At 34.5% G+C, this 19,997-nt stretch overlaps 1 protein-coding gene and 1 long non-coding RNA gene across 2 annotated transcripts; one reads left to right on the top strand and one right to left on the bottom strand.

The window, feature by feature from the left end:
• Window positions 1-74: 74 nt before the first annotated feature.
• Window positions 75-1,986, top strand: LOC120343525 (uncharacterized). The gene is made up of 4 exons (XR_005569629.2): window positions 75-163; window positions 1,039-1,168; window positions 1,621-1,673; window positions 1,851-1,986. It is a non-coding gene; the product is annotated as an uncharacterized LOC120343525 (long non-coding RNA).
• Window positions 1,987-4,381: 2,395 nt separating this feature from the next.
• LOC120342158 (uncharacterized) lies at window positions 4,382-19,907 on the bottom strand. The gene is made up of 16 exons (XM_039410870.2): window positions 19,715-19,907; window positions 19,212-19,271; window positions 17,279-17,449; window positions 16,539-16,696; window positions 15,949-16,113; window positions 14,963-15,092; window positions 14,181-14,286; window positions 13,538-13,620; window positions 12,655-12,809; window positions 12,255-12,309; window positions 11,355-11,532; window positions 8,762-8,965; window positions 8,201-8,287; window positions 7,845-7,930; window positions 7,407-7,582; window positions 4,382-6,723 (listed from the first exon to the last, which is right to left on the bottom strand). The coding sequence occupies exons 1-16, from the start codon at window positions 19,805-19,807 to the stop codon at window positions 6,501-6,503; spliced, it is 2,130 nt and encodes a 709-aa protein (XP_039266804.2). The 5' UTR covers window positions 19,808-19,907; the 3' UTR covers window positions 4,382-6,500.
• Window positions 19,908-19,997: the final 90 nt, after the last annotated feature.

Below are 19,997 nucleotides of genomic sequence, written 5' to 3'. Positions count from 1 at the left end.
ACAAAAAATCAATATTTTACAGACCATGATATACCCTTATACCGATTGTGCGTGCTTTCTGAGCAAGGACTTTCTGTCCGATCGAATATGCTCCTACAGACGCAACTTGGGTTGCCAGACTACAAAATCTGCTTAACCAATATCTTTTAAATACGACGTTTAGGTAAGTAATCAGGACCCTGGTATCACTAATTCAAAAAATTGGTTGGCAGAATTACCAGTATCACAAACTTTTTTAATGAACAAGACGATCTGTAGGATGTATTTTGGGCCACAAGCCGTCTGCCTGCTGAATGTGTGTAATGTTTCAATTTGACTGATAAAATCTGGGGTAACATTATCTTTGCACCCTTAAACAGAATCCAGGACTTTTGCAATCACACCAGCTTTAGCTCCACCTTTGTCCTGACTGGTTTCTTCCTGTGATAGTTTTTATGTAATATGCATGCAATTGTCGATTTCTTAGATAACGTTACCAGAAGGCTAATAACATGGGAGGAAGTGGAGACAATTTTAATTCATTTATTCATCATTCAAGGAGCAAAACTTAGCTCAGACCAGTCGGTGACTTGAATGTTTTTATGGAAAGTCATTGAATGCCGCTGACTTGTATTACACTACCCTACAATTTAAAGTGCTGCAAGGCTGTTGTAGTTTTTGATTGCGGGAGCAATCGCATAGAAACATCTAACGGCAAAGGTTGCCAAATACAAGTCCACGGTAGCACTACACTGTTGCCATATTGAGTTATATCTCTACATGACGTGATGCTTTTTAATGTCACGTTTGTATTTTTTCATTTACTTTGAAAACGCATAAATATTCACAACAGAAGGCTCAATTCGAAGAATATGTCGAACGAGATTGATAGCTATCGAATTGATCGGGCTTCATAATTGCGAAGGTTCAGTGGAACGCTTGGCGCGATTCAAGATGCGCAAAATCTCCGGCGCGTCGACTTAACCGTTGGGAGCGTATACTTACCATGCTATCGCTAATTGAACCCCGCGGATACTGAACTCTTGTTTTATCTTTCAGTAAAAAGTTTTAGACGAACTTGGCTTTAAAACAACTTCATTCTAAGTCAAAATGATAAACAAGATCTTGGCTCTGTTTTTGATGTTTGCTGTTGCTTTAATGATGATCTCCAACGCACAGGACGAATCAGGTAAGTAAATAATCAGGAGGCCGATACTAGAATTTTATTTTCAAACACGGCACCCTTGCCGTAAAAAATCATCATTCATTTGATTTCTCAATTGAAGAATAAATGTATAAAATATTTGTACCCGAAGTCGGGTATTTGAATACAGTATGTCGGACTCGGTCTATTAAATATTGCCGCCTCGACAGACCTTCCGCACCGAGTTATTTTTGTGCAAATGAGCTCGGTACAAGACATCATCCAACGCAATTTTCAGGCGAACTTTTTCAGTCCTTTGTTTCATTCTTGCCATGTATTTTGGTAGAAGCCTGTCAAAGGGGCACTTCAGGCCAATGCTGTTAAACAAATATACCTCGACTTGAAATAAGAATCCACGTTTCAATACTCCACATATTATATTATTCTAAATCCGACATTTTCTGCGATTTAATCTGATGTTGTTCCGGTATTTTTAGGCTGCATTGTGGAATGTGAACAGTTTCAAATATGCATTCAAGGAAGTTGTCTAGTAAGTGTCGTCTGATAAATTTTGAATGCATGTTATTGTCAGACTTAACTCTGGTGACGTATAAAAATATGTAAATATTATGAAGTCCAGAAAGAAGTTTATGAAGAACTGGAGGCATGGGCCAAAACAAAAGGCCGATCAGGAACTAACTTTCAGTCTAATTACTATATTTTTTAGCCATTGAGTTGGAGTGATGAAGAAGAGGCACCATTATGAAAAGAAGATCAATATTATCGAATATTATAATCAAAGATCGAATTCAACATATTAAGTGTTTATAAACGGGTTATAATGAATAAATGCAACTTGAGAATTTATGGTTTTTATTTCCTATTGAATCAGATGGCAGAATACAGCATATATATGTAGCTTAATTAAATTCGAAATCTGAAAAGCAAATTGCCTGACCCTGCAAAAGCAGGTTAGAATTACCTAAGAATAGTGGTGGGATTCAGGAGCTTCACGCAAATCCGTTCTTGAAATATCCTGATAGTCGGCGATCAGCACAAATGGGTTACTTGTGCCGTTGCTAACGACTAGCGCTTTATTTGGCGTTTCGAAAGTATCGAAAATCTTAGACGTAACTTAACAGTCGAAATATGGTTTCTCAACTGCAAACAGAAATAACTCGATATTTAAGATTTTGTAGTCAGATCTGCGTCAGTCCGGATACGAAAGCATAGATTTGGGCTAAAAATGTTTTGAACCCGGAGTTGGATTTCAATATGTCGACTTTATAGGATTTACACTCTGACAATTTCTTTGCAAATTTGCTCGATGCAGGCATTCATTAACTAAAAATAGCTGACTATCAGACCCGATGGTCATTTCCATAACAACACTTATTTTGTTTTCGTTGGCAAAAATTATTCTTTCGTTGAAAGCTAGTCGTGCCTATTTTGAGACTCTCTTTCATTTTGCTCACTTTCTTTTTTAGTAACTGTTAGAATGATTCAGCATCAAGTACAATTTATATCCTCGAACATTATAGGCTAATCAAAAATATAATTCTACATATTAGAATGCTTTTAAATGAATTATAATGATTAAATGCAACTCACAAAACAGATAAAAAAAACGGGTTTTGATTTCTTCAGATTGTGATGATTTATTCTAATATGTAGGTTTATTCAGTTCTAAAGCATATCTTAGAAAGAAAAGTACAGCACACGTGAAAGCATTCGTTTCGTTGCGACGACTGAGAAGGATTGGATTAATTTCGAAACGGCAGTGTTGTATATTTGTCTGCTTGAGTAAATTTATTAAAATCACCTCGTGCCTGCATAAAGGGCTTTCGCACAAAATACGTTTCACAATGCTGCAACAGGATCTGCAATCGAACATCAAGTCGTGGGATTACGGATTTGTTTTCGCTCGTCTATCTATTCTAGAAGAGCAGAGTGAGAGAAAAACGATGTTTACACCTATGACGATTTCCAACGTTTAGCACGAAACTCTCGGATTCTAATTTCTGCAATACATAAGAATCAGAACGCTCATAGAGAAGTATAGACTATATACACCAACATTTTGTCCGCTGGAACCTGCTTGGGTCTATATTTCTATCAATACAGTCACGTAAACTCCACCCAAGGCTTTTGCACTCACGTCAATATTTGCTAAAATCGTGGTGTATATGTGCGATGTGCTCGTTTGACCCCCCCTTTACAGAGTGTGTGCGTCGGTTTCTCAATTCTTCTGTTGTTGGGGAAGATTCGCCTTTCTCCCCAAGTAAGGATCAATCAGATTTCATATATATTTTAGTACTAGGTGGGAGAAGTCACTAGGAGGCAAATACTTCCATTTTGCCATTGTACGTTCTTTTTCACTATGAAAAGAATTCAGCGCATAACCCTGCTCAAACTGATGACAATGTTGTATTTTATGTATATATTTGTGAAAAAAATAATTGAATAGAGCCGAATGTTGTTTCGTTGATACTGCAAAATAGGTTGAATTTATAAACCCCGGTGTTTTGGGCAGACGCCTAGTTCTAGTAACAACCAATCCATAAGTGTGTAGTAAAGATGCGTCATTTGCATATAAACCAGAAAACCAGGCGAGAATATTCAAATAAGTTCATCATCGCCTTCACAGCACTTCCTCACAATAGAGAATGTTGAATAATCTGACTTCTGCTGAAGAGCGAAACTAACGAAAAGATGACGAATAGCTTCTGTCATGCTGGCGAACCGGTAAAGGTTGAATATACTCCCCTTACTTTTGCACGGTGTCCACACACAACGCCTGTTTAGCCCTCAATGTAGATGTGCCCAATGCGCATTTTGAATGTACCAAGAGCAGGGTTATGAAGATTGGTGTGCTAATATCGATATGGAGGTCAGACTCTAAATTCTTCTTTGATTTCAAATGAGCTTATCATACATTTCATGGTGACACTCGAATTTCATATCGGAGAGAAACTAAAAAACAACAACATGATATTGACCAAGTATCTTCAACAGACAAAAAGCAAGCCTTGCTTCCATGAAAATTTGAGGCATGAGTCGAAACACCCCTTGGTCATATTCGAAACCTTTTGTCAGCTCACAGACGAGAGTATTTTTTTACACGACTTTAGTCGGGCATAACCTTTCCCTGGCCTCGACTATCAGTCCTTGACGTTTAATCTCAATCGATGCAAATAGCTCTATTCTAAACTCGGAGATCTCACTGAAGAATTATATAAGAAACATTAACTCTGCTCATAATTTGCGTCATTTTGTAATTAAACAATAGTAACATAATTAAAATATAACAAAAGAATGGTAAATAAATAAATAAATGGCAGTCCTATCATCGTGTCGTCGGCTCTTCTTTGTAAGTACGATTTGACTTCACAACGAAGTGGGATGTAATCAGAAGCAGAGTGATACAACATGATCTTGTGAAGCAGATCCTTTGTAGATGTACGTTTTATCAATTAAACTGGTGTGGCATAGTTGTGTTCTAATGGTTAGTTGTTATAGGAAATACCTGATGAGACCAGATCAACAAGAAAGCAATTTTTCTTTCATTGCTTGCAGTTATTTTAGTGATATTTACCATATTTGGGAAAGCTGAATAATTCATGATAAATTTGAAATCAGGACATTTTGTGATTTCGCTAGAAAGTGAATCAATTCATCACATGCGAAAATAAAACTTTCTTACAAATATATCACTAAAAAAAGGATACAAAACTTCTTTCAAACATATGTTTGTATATACCACAATCAAATTTGACTACCAGACTATTTAAAGCAACCAAAGTCAACATGGTCAATTTGGTTGGCGAGGTAGTACCAACTAAACTGTGAATCGATGATAGCTCAATACAAATTGAGTACAATAAATGGAAATATACACCGAATGGGACAAGTCCGAGTGGAATAATATCTAGAATGCAAATTTATTCGAGATTGAAAAAAAAATCATAATTTATTTATATCATGATATCTAGATTTTGGTTAGTTCAGGCTGAAATATGAAAATGAAAAAATACATATTCATTCATCAGCTATGACTCTGAATTTTTTTTAAGATAGTCAATGGGAATTACAACTAACTGAAAAGTGTGTATGCTATATAATGGATACTTAACATTGTAGATAGAAGAATTTTTTTTTTCATTCCCTAAAAGTTCGAATTACCCTGATGCAACAAAATGGCGAGAAAAAAAAATTTGTCCGATCATCAAATAAAAGCTAACCATAGGTTGTTTTCAGTATATAACTTCAACGTTTACCAAAAGTGGAAAGGATATTGTGAGATGTCGTTAAGGTGAGATTTATACCATGATTGGTAAAAAAAAATCAATCTTTGTGCCTACCACCCGAAAAAATTTATATTTGTAAAAAAATATAAAAAAAACACTTGTCGCAAGCAAAAAAAGATCCAAAAAGGTTTTAAAAATTAATAGGCGCGTTTTATCAAAGTATTATTAACTTTAAACTTAATAGCAGAAATCAAAAATAAAATTATAAAACGTTCAACGAATTTACAACTTAAAATAAAAAACATAAAAATGAAAGAAGTAATGTTGTTTTAACAATTTACCATGATAGGTTTTCATATTACATTGGTTATGGTTACAATGGTACACACACATAGTAAAATAAGTGGATCAAAAATCAAAAGGGGAAATACAGCTTCAATTACATTGGCTGTTAAAACCTGCTTTTAGGCCAGGAACGCAAAAATACTACCTTCGATGAAAATAATAATAGCAACGAAAAAGCAGAATCTCATCCCACATAATCCATATTTTACCAGGCTAGAGACCTGTCCTAGAGTATTCTAAACCCTCACTTCACCTCAATCAAGCATTCTTGTGACATGGGTCATATATGGATTCAGCAATAAAAGAAAAACGGTAATAAGGAAATCAAGGATAGGCAGTTTGTCCCAGGACCGCATGAAACATTTCTAAAATTAAAAAATTTATAGATATCAGATAAGTTTTGGACCCATAAACTCCAAAATTCAAGGCTGTGTGCTGTGAAATATAACTTCACTAAAGTTTGGAACAAACATTAGACTATATCCATAAAAACTAATTAGAATAAGCATAAATGAGCTGAACAGTCATAATCATTTGAGCTGCATCAGTACTTTTAAACGATTGAATAAATGAATCTAAATTAATACAGAACAGTGAATACATATGGGCATCGTTCACAAGAAAATTCATTTGAAAATAAGCCAGCATATCTTTTGACCTCTCTCTTTCTGCACCACATATGGCCACAGACAAGTATAGTTTTCACTGTGCATTATACACCATCCAAAGGCATGATTTCCTTACAAGGCCTAGGACTGACCAATAAATTTTCAGTCATTTATTTATTATTCCATTGAAGGCCCATTGAACCCCATGGGTGCCATTATAGGTATAGCAGCGTTCCTACGAGACGACGCTTGTTGGTGTTGGTTTGGCACTGGTTGGGGTATTGCTGGTGGGGACTGTGTGGGTGTATTAAAATACGTCACGCCCCCAACCTGTTGAGCAACAAGGTTAGGGGGGTACGGAAACGGTTGCTGCGGCACTCCCATGTTCATACCCATCGGCCTGCAAAATAATGCAAATGATTATTATTTTTTAAGTTCATTTTTGTGAGGGTAATTAAACCTGAAAGAATATTTGTGACTCTGAAGTCTTGCTGCATACAATCACCAATCTGGATTATTTTATGTGCATGCCATATTGTCATAGTTGGAATAAGCTTGCCTGAAGACATCTGACCTGAAACGTTACGCAAATACATTTGTGTTAGTGTGCAGCAAGATTCTTTGGATCCGTTAGAATATATCCAAGTCCTACATCCCCGCTGCATTATAACGCATATGGATCTACCGGCGCAAAAGCGTAGAGGAATGATAGATATGTAGTTTCTCCCATTACCTAACTGATGGCCAATGAGCATACTCAGTGAGACAACAAAAATCTATTAAAGCTGTTTGGTACAAATTGTCAATAAAAATTTGGCTGAAAAAAATCATATTAGAAACGACGTCTTAATAATGATGACAAGACTAGAATGATAAACCAATAACAAGTCACTTTCCGTAAGACATCTATCCGATTCAATGCAACCTTTAATCGTTCTTGAAATTTCCACATCTCTCAAATTTTACCCAAAATAGGCTATTTCTGACATCAGTTTTGAGTAAATAGTAATTCGAAAACATTTACAAAATTTTACAACATCTATCTGAATGTGCAAAAATATATACATATAGAAAAGAACATACCCAGTGAAATAGGTTGGTGGGTTCAAAGGAGGGGGTGGGGGCCTCATAATTGACCCAAGAGATCCTTGAGAAATAGCTTGTGATGAAACTGGTGGAATTAATGGATTCATTTGCATATCTGTGGGTGGAGGTATAGTCTGAGCTTCAGGTGGAATTGCTGTTCCTGATGTATCAATCTGAAAAAGTAAGGCATAGAAAATATGCAGGTGAGGTATATTTGAAACAAATATAGGTTACCTATATCTATACCAAACACAGACTGGTAACCAGACCTGAAGTCGTTGTTCGCCATATAAAAGTTGTGATAGTCTAGGCACTATGACAGTACTATGGCACGCGGTTGAACATTTCGATAAAAAAGACAGATTTGTATACTGGTATTCGTTCTGTAAATCCCTGCTTAAAACATAGAATAAAATAACCCTGAGTAGTAAGTACCTGGGGTGGTATATGCGGTTGTAACTGATCCATTGTCATTTGCGTCATCTGTTGAGACATCATTCGCAACATTCTCTGATAAGTTGCTGAACAAAATTTAAATAGAAAAAAAAAGATTAACAATGTAACTTTATTTGGACAGCAGAGAAATGTCTCTTAGTACAGAGATAGGAAACGCATCGAAACTGTTTTAAATTTAAGGATACATTTTTTCAGCTAAAAATCAGTAAACGTGAGCAAGGTTGAATTAACACTCAGAAATCACTTGTGGTATATATATTAATCATTTAATTCAGCACTGATCAATTTGATTTCGCCTATTTTAACGCCGGTACAAAATCAACAATTTTATTTACCTGGATCAAAATACATCGGATTTAACATAGGATTGTATGGAAGAGGCATTTGTGGCATCTGCATCAATCCTGGATCAGGAGGAGCACCTGGGAACAAATAAAAAATTTGATAAGTACTTTAGGAAGCTAAATGGTTCCCTGGTTCAGAGTTCACAAAGGGTATAATGTAAACTAGCTGTCCTGCAAAGATAATTTTTAAAATTAGTTGTTGCAGATAATTGTCTAAATGACTAACATGGTATAGGACTTCGAAATTCATTTCCGGGAGAGGAAGGATGATAAGGTGGCTTATTCATATGATGAACCACAAGCTCCACATTAAATATGGCAATAGTTAACCAGTTGTTCGTCCCATATGCGGGACCCAGTGGGGGAAAAAGCCGTAACCGACCAGCAGTTAACCTGATCAATCATAGATCGAGGAGGACTTCACAGGGTAAACAGAGATGTGATAACAAGTGTGTTCCAAATGAATTGCACAATTCATCAACCATTGCGCCTATGAGACACAGGCCGCAAGACAATAAAGAACCATGCCTAGTCAATAACTTATTGATTCACCTTGTGTAGCGGCAGATGCAGCAGCAGATGTAAAGGTCATGCCCTGTTGCAGTGGGTTACTAATAGTTGCTGCCATCGTAGCAATTTGCGAGGAGATAGGAGGTGATGGATGCGATAATTGTTGTTGAATAGCCGTAGTCGTTTGTAAGGATGTTTTTGGCTCTTCTCTAATAGCTTGGTTTTGCAATGAACTCGTATTGGGTGCTGAAATAGAATGTGTGATAAGTACTATACCACAATACAAATGATGGAGGTATGGCATTTTCACATTGGATCATAATTGATTTTTCATCCAACCACAATATTCCAGCTTCCACACATGATACACACATGAATGTCAGCATATTGTAGAATGAATTCAGAGTCAAAAATATTGAGTGAAAATATTTATAATTGGACAATTTTTTGATCAAGAAACTAAGTAGTAGTGAGTAAATGAAAGACTTGCCATCTTGTAATGGAATCTAAAGGTCCAGCTTAGACAAGTCAAATTAAAAATAGATCGCATAACTGAACCCAAAGTAAGTTTTTAAAGCAGAATCTTTCAGCATTGCCTGTGCAATTTTTTACATCTGTCCCTAGGTGAGGTGATGGGCAAGGTATTCGAACTAGAGTTTTTTAACCCAACATAACATTATTTATATCATCTTGATTTTTTAACTAGAAACACCCAAGCCATATCAGGCCATCAGCGGACATATAGAACTATAAATCACTTTATGTTACTCAGATTAGTGACTGGCTGTTTCTCGTTGTGTCTGAAAACAGGCTTTGACGCCTGCATTGTCAGCTTTTGAAAAAGATCGCAAACAAATACCAGCATGATATACAATGTTAAATAACATCATATCATGATTGGCAGACTGTTAGAAGACAAATACATAACAGAGAGCCAGAGAGCAACTGAAATTTGATATGCTAAATATGCATGGAAATTGAAAATTCTCGTGATCAATGTGCTAAAATATACATGCGTATTATGCAAGTATAAATACGTTACTTATAAAAAAAAAACATCGTCAATCGTCATGAATTCATTCATCGATTCAAATAACCAAACTTTCATATTACAAAATCACATAATTCCCTAAAAGTGGAGGGCTGACAAGATGATGTAGGGATATGACAAACCAAACTTTTCATCTTTTCTCAGACTAAATCTAGGATGAGAATAATCACAACATCCCGTATGAACCAGCTACAAGATTGTCACATGTACATACTTCATTGAATTTCAATCTACACCTTGGGTCAAATCCGATTGTTAAGTTGAAACCACTAATACTGAGCATATAGCTTTTAATGTTGGAACAATGAGATATTTTTGATTGAGCACTATTTATTTTTATTATATCTTACTCTTCAAAATTTTCTCAATAATTCAGATAATTGACATTAATTGTTTTAATTAAGATATCTAGCATTGACAAATAAAAGTGAATTCCGATATGTATATCCTCTGCTGCTGGATATATTTAAAGTAATAAAGAAGAACGCGAACCTAGGTATCTAGTCATTCTTAGTATTTAGTATGCAATGACAAGGAAGGAAGTGCACAATTAGCATATAGAAATTGTCATAAATCACATTTATTTCATTTGTCTACTGCACTACCACAATAAATTGTTTGACATAAGCATTTGGCCTCAGGGTATGTATTCTGTGAAACTAATTGTCATAAACTATCATGCATAAATTAAGTGCTAACAAAAATAACTCCATGTGGCATAAATGAACATTGTTTTGTTCATTTAGCATGGATGCTCGTGATTTTTTATTCATTTTATTTGTTGTGATCAACTGATTAATAGAGAACTGATTTCTAACTTTGTTCAAAGCTATATTCATTGGAATATTTCAAGAATTCAGGGATGGCCAAGATTGAATAATTCACTAATTCAAATGAATTTTAAATTAACATGACATTTTATCATTGTAAATTGATAGAAAATGGATTTGTTAATGAAAAAAAGTCTTAAATAATTATTGTTTTGGTTGATTTCTCAGTATTTACAGTGTCTGAACTGCCTGGACATCAGAAATGACAAATGTAGTCAGACTGCAGTCCATTGCCATCTTGTTTTAATACTATTTTTGAGTTTACACTTTTGATGTAGTACTACACAAGACACAAGTGAGACACATGGGCGTTGGATTGATTGCAGTTCATCCTAGGCAAAACCTGATATAACCTCACAGAAGTAGCAATTCAGGTGTTATTCAATTTTGGTGAAACAGGATTGTTCTTCCTCCACTAACACAGCTATCAAATCCCAATAGCGTAATAATTAATTACTAACTATAGTCATTCCTAATTTAAAGTTAACGATAAAATGATGTCGTACTGAATAGAATCAGATTTTGAAATATTCAAATTATAATTTTCTGATTCACAAATTTGATTAGAAAATAAATTATCCGAAACTTACGATACATCCTTAGTGTAAAACAATGTATAATACAAAACTCTTTTTTGAGTTGAGTCAAGTAATATTTATAAGGAAATGTGATGGCAGAAACACCTCAATTTCGAAGAAAAATAGTTTGACTGATAAACAAAAACGAAAATAAAAAAGAACCTCAAAAAACATACTTCTAGGTTTTTTTGAAAAATTTGTATTTTGGCTTGTTGGTTGCACTGGCTTTGCAAAGTTACTATATCTTGCATCATGTGGTCGATGAGAATATTGTGATGAAGAAGACATTTGTTTATCAACGGGAGAACTTGTTTGCCGTTGTCTCAAAGAGGAATACCGACGAGGCTTCGGTGCCTACAAAAGTTGTTATAGAAATATGATTATTTTTAAGATAGTCATTCTGAATGTAAAGGCAAATGTATGAATACAGAGATATGGCCTCGAGCTCCATTACTAATACAATTGGAAAGTCAGTTAAAGTAATGACAGCTCTTCTGTCAAGAAAAGACAAAGTGTACAAATTTACAAAATCGTCAACAAATGGCTAAACTTTGAATATATATAAATCAGTGGTTCTCAAACGATGGGGTGTAGAAAATTTTTCAAAGGGGGCTTGAAGCTAATTAAAAATAAAAATATTTGTTAGATTTGATCTTGCTCGCCTTATATTGGATATTTATATTTCTTTATTTTTGATATTTACATTCTATTCTCGTATTTTCAAAGTGTTTTCTGAATAAAACATAATTTGCCTAACTATCTGTTATTACTAGTATATTGTTAGCTAGGTATATTTGAGGGTGGGCGAGAGACTTGACAAATTCTAAAAAGGGGTTGCACTTAAAATGTTTGAGAACCAATGACAATGACATAAATGAACATCAAGTTATATCTTTTTAGTAAAAGGTATTCACAGCTTATCCAATTTTGGCTGCTGGATTGATAATAGAGAGTTAACAAGCAAAGTAATTACGAACAAAATTTTTAAGGAAAGGATATGGAGGGTGGCCAAAAAATAGGTTGATAGTTAGCAATTGACTATAATTAATTCATTGATAATATATTTAAATATTCACCTCTTGGTAATTAGAAAACGTTGTCTGATAATTTTTTGAATGCGATTCATTTCTCCTGAAAAAATTGCAGCAGAGTCACATAATTTGTACATCATCATAATATACTTGGATTATGAGACCAAATAGAAAAGGTTGTATATAATGTATAACATAATAACCCTCTGTACATGATAGGTAACTATGCTATCAGTAAATGAGCACAAAGTAGTAGCAATATATCTGCAATATATCAAATTAAACATTCAAAATTCATAATATTCTATATAGTAAATTTTGAATTTAATAGGAATAATTCAGTAGAACATTTTCATTTAAAAAGTTAAGGATTTTGCACCGTCAGACAAGCAGATTAAAGCATACTATATCTCAACTGCTAAAAAATAACAATGAGAAAACTCACCTCGAATTATGATTTTGAGTAAAAGCACTAGATTGTTTATTTTCTTGACTGTTAATAACTTGCAAAATATCAGAAAACTTTTCGTCGCTTTTGTTTTCATTTGTATCTTGCGCTTCTGGGGAAGATTTTGTTTCATCTGTTTTCCTCGTATTTTCCTTATTGAAAAATTACAAGTTTCACTTTCACTATCAAGTGCTTATAGACGCCATAGTTAAGCGTAGAGAAACTTGGTAAATTAATGTGTAGCAAAGCAACCAAAAATATACAATAGCAGTCATAGTAGTCAATTTAGTTGGATTACGATTTTCCAGGATAAGTCTTATTACTTATCGATTTTAATCGGTAAGTATGTTGATAGGTATTTGTCTGTTTGTCTGTCTGTTAGATGCACGCGATATCTCACGAAAGCGAGATTGAATCTGCTCCAGATTTTGCATGTGCATTCATCATATGTCGGACCAGAAGCCTATTGATTTTAGATGAATCATGTCGTATAATTAGCGAGTTATTAATAATTCGTGATGGGACACAAGGTGTCACTATGGAGTAAGAGCGCTGTTTTGAGGGATCCCCTAACTTCGGAGTCTTCGGTCTCTGACTGATATTCTGGTTTACTTTTCGAGAGCTCAGCAAAAAAAATTTGATTGTTTGTGTTTTAATTTTTTCTTGAACTATATATATTATATCAGCTCCAATATGCATTACATATATATTTGTTTACCATATGCAGGGAGGGAGTTTTTTGTTGCTTGCAGTGGAAGCAATGACATAGACAAAAACATGTTTCGATTAATATAGAATGAAACAGAGCAGACGCCAAAAGAAAATTTCCGTGGCAATGCCCTCAAATTTTCATTTTTTATGAATGTGAAAAGGATTGTACCTTATCTTCAGGAGTTTTACGATCATCTCTATATTGATTTTCTGAATTTTTATACGGTTGTTCTTTACGCGGTCTTCGATTTTCTATAGAAAAAATACAGAGAATACATTAATGAGAATATTTCAATTTAAAATCCTAGTATCACGGATGGACAAAATCAATTAAATTGCCAATTTCTAAATTGATAAAATAGAAAATGGGTTTATGTTCAATAGAGAAATTGGCGGAATTTATTGCAGATGATGAAAATTGAACCTAGTAATGAAGAATACTTATACCATAGTTGGATAAATATTGCATTTTTTATTTGTTTAATTTTTATATGTCAGAAGTTTAATGAAGTTCATTTTTTGCCTGAGCATGAGATGTCAAATGCTAAAGATGACGAGTTTTAGATGAAAATATAATCTGAATAATACCTAAAGTAAAAAATTCACTATATCGAATATAACCAACTTCCGCTAGATTAGAATATTTGACTTGTTATGGACATCACTCATTAGCACATTTCTCGGCATCATCTGGTTGGTATGTGTACCATTAGTTGGATGATACTAATGATTGATACAAACTGTGAGATACAAGAGAACTTTACCAGACTTTTCGAGATTACGATAGCATTATAATTTATAACATTACTCACCTCGAAAGTTTTGTGGTTGATAATCTTTCTTATAATATGATTTGCTTTTATGTTTGATTTCTGAACTCCTATTGTTATTTTCTTCATTTAAAGTTGGATATTCATCCTAAAAGAATAAATAGCAATATATTTCAAAGTATAAAATTCACTTTAAAATTTAAATGTTTATCTATATAAGTGGTTTTCAACTTTTTTAAAAAGGCGGAACCCAATGGAACATTTCAGAAGCTCGAGGAATCCCTGTGCAATAGTTAAACTGTCTTTTATGGTCTGAATTATATAAACTATTACTAAATATATACATATAAACAAATCTAATACTTGAATATGAAATGATTTTTAAATTGTAGCAAGTTTTATAATAGTAACAAACCTAACGTATAATTGATTATATTATTTAGATAATAAGCCTATAATATAAAATTCTCAGATTTGAATGAAGAATTGCGGAACCCCCGGTCTGTACTGACAGAACCCTAGGGTGCCGCGGAACCTCGCTTGAGAACCACCAATCTAAATCACTGTTATTGGGGACTATTTTGGTACAGAAATTAAACATATTTGAATTCTCAGTACTTTGTACTCAGGCTGACTTTTATTTAGATTTTGCAAACACGATGCCCGGTTATATATCGATGTGAGTTGTACATTGCACTTAGTTAATTTTAGAAACTTTGTGTCGATATATTTGATCATTGCTCTCTTGTTTATTTGTTCAAGTAAAATTTGTTCGAGGAAAACTAGTCCATTAAAAAAAATAGGTTTTAATTATCAGTTTTTACTTGATAGCCTTCTGAATGATTGTTATTGGTCTCAGTATGTTCTTGTTCTCTTTCAAAATTTTCAGGTCTTGGTCTCCCTCTACCTCTTCCTCGACCCATACCTCTCCCTCGGAATCCACGTCCACGACCCCTAAAAATGATGTTAACATTTTCAAAAAACATATCGACACTTGGTGAGGCAGACAATATAGGGTAAAAAGTTTAGTAGAATAAAAATGCATAAATTAATTGCATATGTGATAACCCAAGAAACTTTTACCATTTCAACTAAGTTGCTATCATACCTGACTCTGAACAAGGCTCTGTACAAGCAGTAGATGAGTGAAAGATGCTAATTTTTGTAAGAGGATAAGAATCTTATTGCAAACTAAATTCATTATAGTCTGGGTATGTGAGTATATAAATGCTCATTGAAATTTGGGTAGGCCTACTCCCGTAGTATGTGTACCAGGTTAGGCCATGCTTTAATTCCGATTTTCCTTCTTTTAGTTCTATTACGAGTTCGAGGACTGTCTGTGTTAGCTAAGTGAATATACACCTTGCTCATAGGCACTCGTCTCTTTACACAACTTGATGTAAAAGGTGAACAAAATTAGTTACCTCCATATTGGTACACATACTTCTGGAGCGCCGAAAATTGAATATTGAAATTTGGATATACTATGGATTAGGTATTAATAACAATTTGCGACTAAATGCTAAAGAGCATATTTCATTAAGGACTTTTGGTAGAATGAAATTTTCCTTTAGGTACGGCATATAAACAAGTAATTTTCAAAACTCCCAGTAAATACTCTGCGAAAAATTCAAAATAGGATTCATTTATTTTTTAAAGAAATTAGCTCTTTCAATTAAGGTAACAAAAAATGTAACTACTGTATTTACACACTTAAAATAACTATTTGATAGCATTAACTTTTGTCACTATAATAGCGTGTTTCTCAGGTGGAAGAAATAATGGAGTAGGCCTATATGAATATTCTGACCTTTGCCTTCTGACATCAGATGGTGGTCCGCCTTTCTCTCGTATGTCATATCCATATAAAGATATCAGCAAGTCCCTTGATTTTGGCATTTGCTCCTCCATAACAAACATGTCATGAGACCATTTCACTGGACCTTTATCCCAGATTTTGCGATCCCGGCCTCGACTGTGAATAATAGTGAAAACCTCAATTAGTAAATCGTCGAACTATATTTATGATTTTTATTAAAGTCTTGTAACTTTATATTCAAGTACTTTGGTAAATAAGCCTATTAGTATAGAACAAGCTAAAGAGCACCTATTTAGAATAAGATTTACGAAAACTTGACTGCCATCCATGGGATTTGAACCCACATAGGATAATCAGAGGTAGTGGCTAGCGTATTCCGAACGCTTAGCACGATGAGCTTTCTGTGATATTTGCAGATCAGTATCATCAGTTGTTTAATTTTAAAAGGTTATATACCGGTTATACCATAAATCAAACAATATCATTGAATTCCAGTCTTTTAGTGAAAACATGGCAAGTTATACATGAATATCAGGCTCATACACACATAGATCACATACATAATAAATCCTTAGCCCTACCCTTTGGACTGGTTTTCGGATCTCATGTCATGCTGAAAAAATGCTCCTTTTGTTGGAATAAATGCAGGATCTTCTTCTTCTTTTCTCAATCTTTCTTTTTCTTCGTTATCAGCTTCTAAATTTCCTTCTTGCTTGTGTTGCTCATTATCAGATTGCTCCTGTTATTTGAGATAAAAAATTACACGATAAATAAATGATTAATACACTGGTAGATAATGAAACTAATATATACTATGATCTAACGAAAGCTCACAATATACTGGCTATTTTGTGGGAAAAATCCGTTATTCATCACTTTAATAGAATATTGTTTGGGCATCCTTGTGGCAAAGGACACAAGAATTCGAAGCAGGAGGTAGACAAGGAGAAAGGGCGCTCCAGAAGTGCGTGTACCAATATGGAGGTAACTAATTTTGTTCGCCTTTTTTACCTCAAGTTGTGTAAAGGGATTGAAACCTATGGGCGTTTGGTATATTCATTTGGCTAACACAGACAGTCCCCTAACTTATAATAGAACTGAAATAAGGAAAATCTGAATAAAATTATGTCCTAATCCTATCCTGGTACACACACTATGGGAGTACCGGAGAAAGAACCTACAGTTCAATGAAAGGACATGCAGTTTAATACACAATGTCCTAGTACCATCTGTTTAGTATTAGTCAAAATAAATTCAAAGCTATTGATTTCTGAACCCAAACCAAAGATAGATTAAATGTTTGAGAAACAACCACACGTACTTTTCCATCACCACTCTCTCTTATAGTTTCAGAAACTTCTTCATTTTCCCGTTTTATTTCTATGTTTTCATGTTCTTTGCCTTGATCTTCCTTTACTTTTTCGTTATCATTTTCTGGTTGTTCTCCTCCAGGGTCGTCTTCTTCAAATTCTTCATCTATTGAATGCCGAGCCTAAATAGGAAAAAAAACAATATTAATATAAACCGAGAGAGAAAGCCCGGGTCGAGTAAAGCGAAAATAGAAAAGACGCATGGTTCTTCCAAACCAGGAGTTCTCAACCTTTTTACCCCCCGAGTCACGAAACAATCAACGCGAACCCTCAGTAATCAGAAACCAAACAAAGTTGTGATATATTGTCTGACAATTTGCTGCTACGACAATTTATTGACCAACTGCTGTGACTAAATTAACTGTTCGCGTTAATGTTATTACCCTTGTCCTACGCCTAACTAATGAATTCTTGTAACCTCTTCAAATTTCGATATGCATATCACTTTCTGCAATGATCGCAGCACATTGTCTTCTGAGATTTCACAGTTTGGCTGCAAAGCCGTGCATTTCACATTGTTGCGTCACAATCACAACAACGCAAGATACAGGAAAATCTATGCAGAGTTTCAATTGGCAAACATTTACCTTTGGTAGTTACTTAGTTTTTCTCAGTTAGAGGACATTGAAAAAAAAAAAACACAAAAACACGACTGCCATCCAAGTACCCCAGGTTGGGAACCCCTGTTCTAAACAGTCTAAGATTCAAATAGACAGATCGAGTGGTTGAGAAGTTTTTTCGATACACTCCTCTCTTTGCCTATTTTTAATAAAACTCCTCATTCTTCCCTCAAAACACAGAAAAACTCTGTTACCAATCGACAATTGTTGTTATGTTTTATAAGGTTCTTCTCTATTGATACTCGCAAGCCTCTGTGGCTTTTATACAATTCCATGTAGGCCTACATATAATTTGTCCATATGAATGTAATACAATAGCTAAACAAGTTAGTAAAAGGCTTACTACATAAAAATACAAAGTAAAATTCCCGAAAACTATAAAATCATGCCCCGGTCTGGAAACGCTTTGGCATTCATGATTTACAGAAAAATATATCTAAAATTAGATGGAAAAAATGATTGGAAATCATCTAACCAATTCATATTTGGAAAATATGACATAATAGATTCTCTAATACATGTTATAGCACAGGGCTACTCAACTGGCGGACCGCGGTCCGAATCCGGACCTTTCGAGTATTGGATTTGGACCGCACTTAATTATTTATTTTGGATCATTAGCCCCACTTTTTGAATTTCCTATTATAAAATGACTTTCACAGTTTTGAATATATACGAAAAGAACTATAACACCATAATGAACAATTTTAATTTGCTACTAATCATTAGTCAGTCGAGGAAGTGCTCGTTTAAGGATGCCGAAATATCATTTCTGGAAGACCGGACCCAAATAATTTTGAAGTTTTGTTTGCGGACCTTCGATAAAAATAGTTGAAAAGCCCTGTTATAGCACATGTTCTCGAAGAATGTTCCAATATTCAGATATATAAAACATAAAACAAATACTCTCGAGATATGGCGTCTGGCACCAAAGCAGATGCGTGAGATCTCGTGATCTGTGTGTATGAAATTTGTTCCCATTTGTTGTTTTTTCAATTAAAACTCTTGAATGCTACAGTAAAATATTTTTTCTGTGGAATAAATTTTTTCTAAAAAATTTTTGATTTTAATTGACAATAAATTAGCTTTCTTTATATTTAACGGTGTGCCATATAGTGGCAACATGGAAGGACCACACCGCCAGGCTGACCCGCAACGTAGAAGTTTGTATTCATGCTTATAATTGATGTCTTTAAATAGGTATGTGCTGATGTGTGAAGTGTGTTGATTAATGCAATTATAACTGTTAAATATAATGAGCTACCTCTTCATCTACGCTTTCATATTCCGATACGTCGAGGTCATCGTCATCAATATCAGATTCCTAAAATATGGTTAAAAGATATTCAACGAAAATCATAAATCCAAAGAAATCACCAATCTATATTAATAAATCATTCCCGGAATACAGTACTGGAATAAAACACAACTGTTTTGAGGTTTCACTTAGTTCAGTTCAACCAGTGTAAAAAATACAGATTTACTAAAATAGCTACAAAATATGACATTCATTATACCATTCCTGCATTCACTACAAGAATTTAAAACTGAAGCATCGAATATCATCCGCATTGATACCGGTACTGTTTTCCTGTTTGAGTAGACTACTTACAGACTTTACTATTCTTTTCATCGCATGACCACAAACTAAAAGGTATTTAACTGACGAGAGTTAAGTTTTTATTATATTGACGAATTCACTTAGCCCAGGAGCCGGTACCGCTGTTGCAAATCACACTGGTCCATCGGTACGGTACCGGTACTTACCGAGCCGTTCATTGATTTCTCATCTGGTTTTTCATCCAAACCTTCGCCCTCCGAATCGTTGACATCTTCTTCACGACGCCTTCTGCGTGACATACCTGTATCTGTGTAAGCAATGTTATATTGAACACCCCAAAATCGACTTCAAGTCGAAACAGTGCCAAAGGCTTCTACACAACGACAACTTTACGATTGTTGGTGGCTGAAAGCCTGAAACGACGCGGATGTGCTATGAGTCTCTATGAGCCAATTCGGCAAAATTTTACTATGATAATTAGAGAAATTT

Source organism: Styela clava, chromosome 3 (genome assembly GCF_964204865.1).
Source record: "Styela clava chromosome 3, kaStyClav1.hap1.2, whole genome shotgun sequence".
Taxonomy (NCBI): domain Eukaryota; kingdom Metazoa; phylum Chordata; class Ascidiacea; order Stolidobranchia; family Styelidae; genus Styela; species Styela clava.
This window is presented reverse-complemented; position numbering and strand designations above follow the sequence as displayed.